This window comes from Oryza glaberrima, chromosome 6 (assembly GCF_000147395.1).
Source record: "Oryza glaberrima chromosome 6, OglaRS2, whole genome shotgun sequence".
NCBI lineage: Eukaryota > Viridiplantae > Streptophyta > Magnoliopsida > Poales > Poaceae > Oryza > Oryza glaberrima.
The window spans coordinates 20,682,318-20,695,627 of record NC_068331.1 but is presented as its reverse complement, the minus strand read 5'-3'; the positions used below and the strand labels follow the sequence as shown (position 1 = coordinate 20,695,627).

The 13,310-nt window shown below is 47.6% G+C and overlaps 1 protein-coding gene and 1 pseudogene across 1 annotated transcript; one reads left to right on the top strand and one right to left on the bottom strand.

Annotated features, from left to right (window-relative positions):
• Nucleotides 1-984: 984 nt before the first annotated feature.
• LOC127776987 (uncharacterized) lies at nucleotides 985-5,730 on the bottom strand (annotated as a pseudogene).
• A 2,909-nt stretch (nucleotides 5,731-8,639) lies between these two features.
• On the top strand, nucleotides 8,640-11,418 carry LOC127776875 (solute carrier family 40 member 1). The gene is made up of 4 exons (XM_052303445.1): nucleotides 8,640-9,384; nucleotides 9,461-10,295; nucleotides 10,506-10,633; nucleotides 10,917-11,418. Exons 1-4 carry the CDS (start codon nucleotides 8,906-8,908, stop codon nucleotides 10,930-10,932), a joined length of 1,458 nt encoding a protein of 485 aa, XP_052159405.1. The 5' UTR covers nucleotides 8,640-8,905; the 3' UTR covers nucleotides 10,933-11,418.
• Nucleotides 11,419-13,310: the final 1,892 nt, after the last annotated feature.

Below are 13,310 nucleotides of genomic sequence, written 5' to 3'. Positions count from 1 at the left end.
GTTATCTGAAGAAAGTTTGGGAACTTTAGCCAAAAGGACTCAAAACGGAAGGAGTTATTTTACTCTCTTTCCACATAGCCTGTTATGAATAAGGGGGCATGGTCTGAACAGGAAGAAGAGAGGGCAGACATTTGTGCTGAGTCGAAAAGAACATCCCAATCAGGACAGCAAAAAGCACGGTCAATTTTTGGTTGGGTTGGGTTATCACACTCTTGTGTCCAAGTGAATTTCCTTCCTGAAAGAGGCAGCTCCTTTACCTCCAATCTGTCTAAAGTTCCTTTGAACCTCTGCATCATACCTCTATTTAGCCTGCTATTGTTCTTGTCTGGGGTTTTATAGATTAGATTGAAATCTCCTATTAGCAGCCAAGGTGACATAACCAGTTGCTTTATTTCATGTAGCTCAGTGAGGAACTCAATTTTCTGGGCATCTTGCTGAGGTCCATAGACCACAGTTATCGTCCACGCAATGCCGTCATTTTTCATAGTCACTATGGCCGTGAGGCTGTACTGCTTTAGGAGAACATTAGAGAGGATGAAATAGTTATCATTGCAGGCTAGGAGGATTCCTCCTCTGGTTCCATCAGCAGGGAGAAAAGCAAATTCATTTTTGAAACGAGAACCCAGAGTATGCAATACATCCACAGCAGAGATTTGATTCATCTTTGTTTCCTAGAGACAAACTATTGTAGCATTCATCTGCTCTACCAACAGCTTAACACTTTTTTTTCTAACTTGGCTGTTCAAGCCTCTGACATTCCAATTGAGGATGTAACAGTTCAACTGCGACATGAATAAAAGTCATTACTACTGGGGGAGACTCCATCTGCAGGGGAGGACTTGTGATGCAAATGGTCATCTCTGAAACACAGCCAAGAAACTTGGCAGAAATGCAAAGAGGTGCACATTTGCATTACAAACATCAAAAGCCTTCTGCTTAACATCATCAACAGTTGGCCGGCAGTCTTCTGTCACGGTTGGGGCTTCATATCGGCACCACCGATGCCGCCTTCTTGGCATGCAGCCGAACGCCTTTGCAGCCTCCATTCTCCACCAGTGTCGTGATTGTCTTCATGTCTGCTGGGGAGAGCGGCTTCTTGTAGTGCTGCAAGTAAAGTTTCTTAATTTGGTCATCTAGACGCTTGTTATCATCAAGAACGCCAAATTTCTCTGCAAGTATTTCCTGCGCAATTAAATCAAGCTTTGTATTGCGTCTGGCTTTCAAGGCCAGTCTTTCACTTTGCCTTTGTATTGGAGTAATCACCTTGTTGCGGCATGGGCGGCGTGGCTTGGTTCCTGGCGCAGGAAGGAGTGGCTGCTAGATGGGTGTGGACACCTCCGCCAGGAACTCCTCCACATCATGCCGGGTCTCCTCCACTGGTGTCGTCTGTGTGTCTGTAGCAGCTGAAAGAACAAACACAGGAGAAGCAATACGAAGCAGGGAAGTATCAGGGGAGTAGATGGAACCTCCCATCGTGGCCTCATAGAGCATAGGATCCAGGTGCCTTTCAAGCAATAGCAAAGCCCCCTGATCCTGTGACACGGGCAACAGATTAGGTGAGAGAGGTTGGGGAAGAGGAGAAACAACTGCGGAAGAATGCCCGGCATCCGGGCTGCTGTCTCTTGAATGGTTGAGGGGTTTGCAAGGGGATGAAACCTGATTGTCTGTAGAAGGAGCCGATATCTACGGTGGTGATGCCGACTTCCTCCTAAATCTTGTTTCCCAAGGCTCCGCCGATCTGGACAGATGGCGGCTTCTACTTCTGTTGTTGTCAGCTTCTCTGTCCCTCTGTCTTCCTCTTGTCTCTTGGTTATATGTTCTTCTGTTGTCCATACCAGGCTCCCTGCTCTTGCTGGCCGAACGCCCTCCTAGACGGTTCCAAAGCGAGCGGCTTCTATGTCTCGTTCTTGACCGTTGCTCGTGGTCGTCATCATCATCAGACCTTTGTTCTGGCGCTGGGAGAGTTCTGCAGGCTTGTATTGGGTGAGCCATTGACCTCATACGGGTGACATCATCCAGCACCCCATAGCGCCACATGAAAACACGGCCCTGCCGAGAGGACAGGTCCTGGATGGTTTCAATGTGGATGATGACCGGATATGTGAGTCCCCGCTTTGTCTCACTCAGTGCCTGCTGGGATGGCTCCAACTCAGGAAAAGGAACATCAGTGGCCCTTGCTTCAGTGTCTGGTCTTGTGATAGAGAAACTTGAAGCCTTCGGGATGGAGCTCAAGTCTGAGCTCCAAATCCAAAGATCAAAGGTACGGTTGTAGTTCCGGCGACGGGACTACTCTTCTATGTAGTGGACTGAACTCTTGCAGCCAATGATCTTTGTTGCCACTTCTTCTGATCTTGCATGCATAGGGATACCTTCAATGCAGACTCGGGCATGGAAGCGAACATCAATTACTTCAGCATTGCGCCATTCATTCCATGGCCTGAAGTGATACACTCTCCCACTCAAGTTACCAGCCTTGGCTCTTGCAGCACTTCCTCACGATCGCTATGGCTAACGAAAGTGAGAAAGAAGTCTTCTGGATAGAACTTCGTGATCTGAATGTCGGAGCGATGGATTGTCACACCCCAAAGTTCTTTCCCAAGCCTAAATTGAAGTTATAAATGGTCTCAAGAAAATACTTGTGTAAATCAAGAGAAAACCTTAATAAAGTAATACAAATAATAATCGAATCTGGCATGTGGAATTTTTCTTGAGTTCTACATGTCGAAATTCACTAACAGGATTTTTAGTGGAATTTTCAGAGCCCTAGAAATAATTTTAACCAATTAAAATCGAGCATGCAATATTTTAATTCCAGGGAAAATCCTTTTCTTCCTTTTTCTTTTTCTTTTTCCCCTTTTTCTTTTCGAGTGGGCCGCCGGCTCATTCTCTCCTTTTTTCTCCCCCTCCTCCCCGCTGGGCCGGCCGCAGGCCGAGGCCCAGCCAGGCCGCCTCGCCTCCCTCCTCTCCTGGGGTCGCCGACAGGTGGGGCCCACCTGTCGGGTCCTTCCCCAACCTCCCGCCGCCCGCGCCGGCCACCACCCCCCCCCCCGAAACCGCCGCCGCCGCGCCCCACCTCCCCCCGCTTTCCCCGCACCCACACCGCGTCGCCCGCGCCCACGCCACGTCGTCGCCCCCTCTCGCTTTTTCCCCATCTCGCCGAACTCCCTCGTGCTCCCCATCGCTCCCGCGCCGTGCAACCACCCACCGCCGCCGTTTCCGCTACTCCGGCCGCTGCTAGCCGCCGCTAGGGTCGCCGCCGCACCGCGTCGTCGCCACCGTCGGGTTCGCGAGGCTAAGCTCCACCCCGGCCGCCCCTTCCCCGTCGGGATTCATCGCCGGAATTCGCATCCCCTCGCGCTCCGGTGAGTTCAACCTCTACCGCCGCCTTCGGCCATGAATGCCGGTCGCCGTGGTTCATCTCCCTTCCTCTAATCTTTCTCTTCTCCTTCCTTAGGGCACCCCGAATCCCGTCCGTCGGTTGCCGTCGTCCTCCCGTGGCTCGTCGTCGCCGTTCGCCGTCGTCTTCCTCCGCGCCGGCCACACTCGGTGAGGCATCCCTCCCCTCTTTTCCCCTTCCTCCCCTCCTAGTGCCGCGCCGCCGCTTCAAGTCGCGCGCCGTCGCCTTCGGCCGCCGCCGCCGCCTCCCGTGCCGCCGGTCGCCGCCTCCGTCGGCCGCGTGCCGTCGCTGCTAGCCCTGGCCGGCCGGCCGGCTTTGATGCCGAGCCGAGCCTGGCGGCCGCCTCTATCGCCGCCCGTCCGATCGGCCCCGAGGACGATCTGGGCCGTCGGTCTCGTGGACCGGCGGTGGACCACCCGCGTGGTCCCGGTCCACGGTGAACTGCCCACCCTTGAGTCGTTGCCCAGTGGGCCCCGCATGTCGGCGCCGCGCCCCCTCCTTGATGACGTCAGCCCTGGGAGGCTTTATTGCGCAATAATTCATTAAGGTTTTTCTTTTATAGTAATAAACACAGTGAATCTTCTAAAATTCATAACTAATTCATCCGAGCTCCGTTTAAGCCCATTCAAGTCTCAGTAAATCAAGAAAAATGTGTAGAATCCATTAAAAATGGTTTTGTTCTCTGTTTCAGTAGTCTTATAGCCTGTTTGCAATGTTTGCCTTGTATGTCGCTAGATTCCGGTCCTTCCGACGCTCCGGTGTACTTCGAAATAGTCGCCGAGGTTCCTCCAGCAGCAGAGCAAGGCAAGTCATGCTTGTCACTTGATCATATTGATCCTATATTGCAAATGTCCTAATGTTTTCTTTCAAATGCCACATTTGTTTTGCAATTATGCTATGGGATGGTTACTTATTGTTACAGCCATGCTTTTTGGATACCATGCTCCTTTGTTAGCTTGGGTTATAACATGATTAGACTTTGGACTAGGAATTGCTTAGTCATGCTTAGTTCAACTAGCACACAATGGGGAAATCTCATTTAAAACCTAGACTATAGGTTTATATGATAATGTTGGATTAGTATCACCGCTCTAGTGTTGGTTAAATAAAATGAATCACATGGTGGGCTGTGGGTGCATGGTTTTGCTAGTCGCGCCCATGGCAATTAAGGACCGGTTCGCGGGATGCCCTGGAAGAACTTATCGTACTTACCACAAGCCAGCGTGGGCAACGGCTGGGCTTGTAGTGTAGCTTTCCTCTAGTCGACGCATCCAGGCAAGGGTGGGCGTGATGGAGCGGGGCGGGCCCTGCGACGGCCTCTGTCGCTTCCGGACTCACCTAGGCACGAGAGGGGACTGCCCGTTGCCCGCTGGGGACGGGGGTGAAACCTGAGGTGTGGTGTGCTTGGCTAGAGGGGGTTATGCGAAGGGTCCTGTCATGGCCTCTTTCCGGTATGTCGTGGTGGCATGTCGGCACACGGAAACGTGTCGTGGGGCTGTGTCTTGTGGGTACAGTTGTACACCTCTGATCAGAGTAAAACTATTCGAATAGCCGTGCCCGCGGTTATGGGCGGTCAACCAGATTCACCGTGATTAGTCTCACCCTAGTTTAGTCTAATGAAATTGGATAGTATAGGTGGATGGTTGGGCCTGTTGCAACATGGGATAGCGTTGGACAGCGGATGATCAACATTAATTAATTATGACAACTGTTTAATTCTTTCAACTTCTGTTTATAAATGCTCGCTTTATACAAATGAACCACTCTAGCTCTCCTTTGATAATTCCTTGCATCATATCCCTATTCCGGTATGACTTGCTGAGTACAGTGGGTAGTACTCAGTCTTGCTCTATTTTTCCCAACCCCAGAGTACGAGTATGTGTCAGATGGAGGCTTCTCCGAGGGGTAGGCTTCGTCCGTGCCGTCGAGGATGCCTGTGGAGTGGTGTTCCCGCTGCAGTTCTAGTCAAGGCTTAGCTCCTGTTGTCTTCCGTTTTTCCGCTGCATTTAAGTAAGACTTTTATGATGTTTGTAAGACGTGGATCTGAATGTCAACATTGTCGTTTGTGTACCCCGGCCGGTCCTGGACGGGGATTTTAATGCACATTCTGCTTGGAATTCTATTCGGGAATTTCTGGGCGTGACATGGATACGGAAGGCCGAACGGATGTCATCAGCAAATGTGCCGATCTCCACCTTCTGGCCTTCATCAGACCAGGCCACCACCGATCTTGCCGTGAAGAGCTGCTTCAGATGTTCCATTTCACTTGTCGTCGCCACCATGCAGCTACCCAGGTCAGGGCGAGAGGCCAAGTCACTTGGGACCGAGGCCATGGTGGGAGGAGCAGAGGAAGTGTTCAGATGGTTGTTGAGAGGAGGGAAGACTGTGGAGGAAAGCAGTGGTGGCGCTGGTGGTAGAGATGGTTGCTGGGATGGCGGATGAAACTGCTCTTGTTGTTGCAATTTATAGCGGCGCTCTCTGCAGGCCGAGGAGAGGTGACCAAATCTTCTGCAAAACCAACAACGAAGAGGATCCCTGCAGTCTGCAACTTTATGACCGGGTCGGATCTTTCTTGCAGCCATGATCTCTTGGTTGTTAGGAGAATCGAATGAGGATCCTTTCCTCCACCAGAACTTTTGCTTAACTTCTTGCCATGGCTACTCTTTCTCAGTCTTGGAAGTAGCGTAGCTTCGGGAAAGAGGGGGGTGGTAATGGCGTCTCGTCAAATCAACAACTTTCCCACTGCTCAACACTCTTGAAGACGGAGGGGGCGGTGGACGGCCAAGAATTGAGGGATTGAGGCGATTTGCAATCGGTAGGCGCCGAGCTACTGGTGGATGTCCATCTTGTCGAAGTACAGCGGAGTAAAGAGGCCGAGAAGACATTGGGCCGGCGGGGGGATTTGAAATCTGCTTGGAGATCTGCTTGGGGATATGCTGGGATGAATGCAGATCTGAAATTGATTTTGAGATAGATCCGATCTCCTTACCTCGATCCCCATCCATTGCAGAAACGGGCAGATGGAGGTTAGATCCGTGGGGGATCTCTTCTCCAGCTTCAGAACAGCCTGGATCTAGGGGGAGTCTACCAAGATTTCTCCCTCCTCAGGTGGACAGAGGGAGCTTTGAATGGAAGGGAGGAAGACTGGAGAAGATTGGTTGGTGGGGAAACATTCAAGGACTGGGGAAGAAATGTGGAGCGAGGGATCAACTGGGTGAAAGCTTCACGGCACCGGGCGTCGCCACCGCAGGTGAGTGTCGGGGCTAGGGGAGAGGGACGGAGCCATTCCTACCTAGCTTTGTTGGTAGCTAGCGAGCTCACTTGAGAAATTTTTAGTTGGCTAGCAAATAATGCTTTTGAGACCAGAGGGAAAATAATATACATGAGTTGATCAGTAAAAAGGATTTAGTGATTAGTAGAACCAACTCTCCCCCAAGATTTATTGATCAGTAAATAAGATCTTTTTGAATCTAAAGAGAGAACTTTATTATCGTCTGAACAAGGGATTATATTCCTGGTATAATAAGTCTATGATTTTTGCGGGAGCACAAAGTCTAGGATACTTGCAACCAATTTTAGAAACAATTCCTTCTCCCTCCAAATCCGTCTCGATTTGTTCTTCAACTCCGAGTTTCTCTCCAAATTCCGCTGTTAACAACTCCGCACAAGATATATAGGGTTGTTCACTTTAATGTCTAAATCAACCTTATCAAATTTTCTGGTAAAGCCAAATTTTGTTATGGCCAATATTTGGTATGATTGAGATGTGTAGGTTGTATTTAGTTTGTTACCTAAGTTTTTCCGAGAGGAAGATTCTAGAATTACCAAAGTTTGGTAGTGGAGGCATGTTTTGGTAATGCTTGTATTATATATCTTGCAAAATTTTTGGTAAAGACAAAACTTGGATATATTATTGCCTTGCCATTTGGGCTAGTACATGCGCTATCCTATTTGTTTTTGTCTTTATCTAGTGCACTTGCATATTCTGAAAGACACTGGATCACACCTTTAATCTCTTCAATCGTCATGGACTAAGACGCTCTCAGTAAATAAGATTTTGGTCGAACGCATACAACAATCGGCAGATCAGCATGTAGTATATCCATATGAAAAATGTGTCTTCTCTCTTCCTCTCTCCGTTCCATTTGATTTAAATTAGTGAACAAATTATTATCATGAATTATCTACTTATCACGAGATAAGTTAAATAAATGGTCAATATAATACAATACAGTAGAATTTTCTTTTTAAGGAAGCGTATTTTTTAATAAACCGCAGAGCAAATAATCTATTTTGAAAAAGACTTAAAATAAGTGTCAATCCCTGTACAACTCTCCATTTGACTCGGTGAAAGAATTCAGGTTGGCCCAATTGATCATACTATAAACGTTTCTTCCCTGCAATAGGTTGATCATACAATAAAGCCGATGGAATATGCCCACAGTAACACAAATCAACTTGGTCTGACAGAGATAACATCATACTCTAGACTCTGTCACATAAATACATAATACAAGAATTGACAGCCTTGTAGTATATTACAACAAATTATTAACCGCGTCTTTATCTAGCTAAGTACCTCCAATGGGAGATCATATATCTACCAGACAAGATTTGACAGCTCCCGTGTAGTTTATCACGCTAAGTGTGCAGTTGACCAACGCTTAATTACTTAATCATCCCCCAAATCTGAGTTAAGTTACATATTTAATTCTACTAGTGGTACTCTCTCCATTTGAGATTATAAATCGTTTTGATTTTGACCAAAGTTAAACTATTTCAAATTTAATTAAGTTTGTAGATAAATATAGTAATATTATTATTTATAACACTAAATTTAGTTCCATCAAATCTATAATTGAATATATTTTCATAATATATTTATCTTGGTTTGAAAATGTTACTATTTTTTTTATAAACTTGGTCAAACTTTAAGCAATTTGATTTTGATCAAAGACAAAACAACTAATAATTTGTAACGAAGGGATTCACCGTTTTTTATTTTGTTTATTGGGAGGATTTGAACCCAACAAGCTGTTTGGTTTTCTTGTAAAATGGTTGGTTTTTAAATGGAGACAATTTTTTAGGTGGACGATTTTTTTTTTGAAATAAAGGTGGACGATTTTTAGGAGAGAAGAAGTTTTCTTTCATGTGGAGTCAGAGGAGGAAGGCATTTTTATAGTACTAGTATATTAGAGATATTTACTAGTACTACTGTATTTGAGAGACAGAGTAGGTTAGCTACTGCCTCTGTCAGGTAGTAAACCGGAGGTAGCACAAGGGCAGCATCTCCCTGACTCAGATGTAGATGCAGACGTGTTCTTGTCTCACCCTTCGATCACCTGCATGATCCACTCCTCTCTCCTTGGCTAAGACTCAATCTCTTCTTCACATCAATATCGGAGCGATCGATCAGTCTCGTCGCGGTTCGATCGATCTTGGCCTCTGATCCGTACATCTTCTTGTGTGATCGATCAAGAATCATTCAAGATTGCAAGGTGAGTGAGTATGGCGAGTGATGGCCACCTCGCGGCGCCGCTCCTCGACGGCGGCGGCGGCGGGGTGGACGACGCGGCGCTTCTCCGGCGGCTCTACGTGGGGCACTTCCTGGCGAGGTGGGGCGCGAGGATGTGGGAGTTCTCGGTGGGGCTCTACATGATCCGAATCTGGCCGGGCTCGCTGCTGCTCACGGCGGTGTACGGCGTCGTGGAGGCCTCCGCCGTGGCGGCGCTGGGCCCCGTCGTCGGCGCCGTCGTCGACAGGCTGTCGTACCTGCGGGTGCTCAGGCTGTGGCTGCTGGCGCAGGGCGCGTCGTTCGTCGCCGCCGGCGCCTCCGTCACGACGCTGCTCGTCTACGGCGGCCGCCTCGCCGCCGCCGCCGCCGCGGGGTTCCCGGCGTTCGTGGCGCTCGTCGTCGTCACCAACGTCTCCGGCGCGCTCGCCGCGCTCTCCACCCTCGCCGGCACCATACTGATCGAGAGAGAATGGTTAGTGTTACCGGTGTGTGTTCGCGTCTATCGATCGATCGATCGAGAGAATCGCTGAGAATTTTGCTGCGTGCAGGGTGGTGGTGATCGCCGGCGGGCAACCGGCGGCGGTGCTGACGGGGATCAACTCGGTGATCCGGCGGATCGACCTGAGCTGCAAGCTTCTGGCGCCGGTGCTGTCCGGGTTCATCATCAGCTTCGTGTCGATGGAGGCCTCCGCGGCGGCGCTGGCGGCGTGGAACCTCGCCGCCGTGTGGGTGCAGTACTGGCTGTTCGTCTCCGTCTACGCCGGCTTCCCGGCGCTCAGCGAGGCCAGCCAGCTCTCAAGACGGCGCGCCGACGACGAGGCGGAGGCGCAGCCGCAGAAGGCGGAGCGGCTGTGGACGACGATGCTGCCGTGCTGGGAGTCGTGGGCGGTGTACGCGCGGCAGGAGGTGGTGCTCCCCGGCGTGGCGCTCGCGTTCCTCTACTTCACCGTGCTGAGCTTCGGGACGCTGATGACGGCGACGCTGGACTGGGAGGGCGTCCCGGCGTACGTGATCAGCCTCGCCCGCGGCGTCAGCGCCGCCGTCGGCATCGCCGCGACGTGGGCGTACCCGGCGGCGCACGCCCGCGTGTCCACGCTCCGCACGGGCCTCTGGTCCATCTGGGCGCAGTGGTGCTGCCTCCTCGTCTGCGTCGCCTCCGTCTGGGTGGGGGCCGGCGGCGCATTGGCGTCGGCGTGGATGCTGATGGGCGGCGTGGCGGCGTCGCGGCTGGGGCTGTGGATGTTCGACCTCGCCGTGATGCAGCTGATGCAGGACGGCGTCCCGGAGAGCGACCGGTGCGTCGTCGGCGGCGTGCAGAACTCGCTGCAGTCCATGTTCGACCTGCTCACCTACGTCATGGGCATCATCGTCTCCGACCCCAGGGTACCAACACCATATGCCCCATGCTGCACATGGAAAATTAATTGCCACATTGAAATTTATTTTAGATAATGGATTAAAAACCTAGCCTCTACATCTAACAAGGATGTACACATCCTATTGCAATATTGAAATGAACATCGCATTGAAATCGTCGATCACGTGGTTTTTTAAGGAATTGGGTCTAATCTTTTCCGTCGATTTTTTCAACAGGATTTCGGCGAGCTGATCGTGCTGTCCTTCTTCCTCGTGACCTGCGCTGCGGTCATGTACACGATGCATGTGTACAGGGTGAGGAAGCATCTGTTCCATCTCGACAGGATCCTGCCCAAGATGAACTGGTGAGCTATTTAGCAACGAGTGCTGCTATACATACGAACTTCTGTTTACGATGTTTGTACGATGAAACACCCTTCTCTCTCTGCATCAGAACGAGGCAACAAGACTAACACGCTCCATGAGTCCACATTAGCCGTCTGTTTGATCGTAGGAAAATAGTACTCAAAATGTCGTACTTATAGCAATTTCCTTAAGGAGCTGCAGAGTGATTAATCCGAACACGATGTTATTGTTAGTGACATTATACACTGATGAGTTCTTCGTTCTTTTTTGGTGCCGTTGCAGGATCAAAGCTTCTTGATATGGCATCCCGTGATCGATAATGATGATTCACCAGTGATTTGCTCCAGCAAATTATTACTGATCAATGCTGGATACTGTAAAATTATCTGCTTTGGTTTACTTCAATTTTAGACCTGTTCACTGGAACTTTTGCAGAAAAGATTTGTGGCATTTGGAGAAATGCCACATGTTCCATCCAACTGGGGCTTGAAGAATTAGAATCTCCATGTAACCTTGCAATAATATATAAGTACTCACTTGATCCCATGATAATCAGTTGAGTCCTTGTTTGGAGCAACGATTCGATTCCACGGTGATCCGGAAAAATAAGAATGCTCCAATTGGGGCTGAAAGAATCTGCATGTAACCTTCTAATATCTAAATTAAAAAAAATCTACATTCCGTGCTGCAGGCGTGCAACTTCCACGTTCCATGATCCATCGTTTCAATCTCAGATACCACATGGAGACAAGCACCTGCATACTTGGACCATATGTTTGTCTTTTTACATATAATAAGCGGCATTTAAATATTTGCCACTAAGATTTCAGGCATTATTGCTCTACTATTGTTTTCTTCCTTATTTTTTGTTACCACCAATACCTACTCTTTCCTTCCATTTATGTATGACGTTGTTATCTTACTTTTTAACTAACTGAAAGTGTATATAGGCCCTTAATTATTTTGTTAGTTAATAACAATATGATGAGTGAGGACTAACATCTTATTTGAGAACATGTGAAAGAATATTAGTCCTCTATGAGTTTATATTCAAGGCAATAACCATTCGTGTTAAAAAAAAAGAAAAAGTACGGGAAAAGTTCAAATGGTAAAATGTGATTTTCTTTTTTACTTTGAGTGTCAATAGAAAAACTGTATTATTAAGGATGATGTCGCCTTGATGTTTAGAAATGAGTTTGGTGCTCAAAATCTTTGTTAACGTGTTTCTCATTCTTGGAAATTGTTGTCCGGTGATTTTTCAGGTTTATCTGAAAAGGCCACGCTAGCAAAAATGCTCTTTGGTGATTTTCGGAATTTCTAAAAGTGATATTCAAAACTTTCGTAATAGTAGTGGCCAGCAAAAATGCTCTTTGGTGATTTTTGGATTTTTCGGAATTTTCAAAAGTGTGAATTTGCTCTATGGTGATTTTTGGATATTCTGAAAATGGGTTTCAAAATTTCCAAAAATGTGGATTTACTCTCTGGTGATTTTTGGATTTTCTGAAAATGGTTTTCGAACTTTCTGAAATGGCAAAATTGGTGAAAAAGCTCACTGGTGATTCTTGGATTCTCCGAAAATTTCTTCAAGTTTGCATTGTTCGGATTTTCTGAAAATGAATTTCGGAATATCCAAAAATGAAATCTTTTGCCTCCAACGGGCAAATATACGGGTGTAACTATAAATGGAAACTTTGAGTGTGTGGCTTGTGTTAACTTGAGATTCACTTTGAGCCTTGTTTTCTTACGTCTCTGTCCACCGATTGATTTTTTAGCTTGGACTTCGTGTTTGTGTGTGTCAGAGAGAGAGCGTGCGCGTTTGTTTTGACTTTGGATGGAATGGATCTTTGTGGTATCATAGATCTTCATTTTGTATTTTTTTTTAAGATAATAGAATTCAATCCAGTAGTTGCTTCAAAAGTTTACAATCGATTATTATAGATGTTACAGGTTCCATCCAACTGGGGCTTGAAGAATCCTTTTTCCAAGATAATCAGTTTAATCCTTGTTTGGAGCAACGATTCGATTCCATGGTAATCCGGAAAAATGAGAATGCACCAAATGGGGCTTAAAGAATCTGTGTGTAACCTTCTAAGTTCTAAGGGCATGTTTAGTTCACGAAAAGAAAATATTTGGATGTCACATTGGATGTTTGACCGGATGTCGGATGGGGTTTTTAGACATGAAGAAAAAACTAATTTCATACCTTGCCTGAAACCGCGAGATGAATCTTTTGAGCCTAATTAATTCATCATTAGCACATATGGGTTACTGTAGCACTTATGGCTAATTATGGACTAATTAGGCTTAAAAGATTCGCCTCGCGATTTCCCCCTAACTGTGCAATTAGTTTTTTTAATCTATATTTAATGCTCCATGCATCTATCCAAAGATTCGATGTGATGTTTTAGGAAAAAAAATTTGGGAACTAAACCAGGCCTAAACAAAGAATAATCTGAGTTGTATGATGAAGATGGTTTATTAAAAAAAAACTTCTGCATTCTGTGCTGCAATTTCCAAGTTCCATGATCCATCGTCTCCTGGATTTTTCACATTTTAGTCCTTTTAAAAAACTTATTTCGCAAATAGACCCCTTAAAAAACTTATCCCAGAAATGGTCCTTTTTGGGCGCCAGAGTAGCTAGCGCCGTCATCCAACGGGACGGCGCCAGCCTCTCTG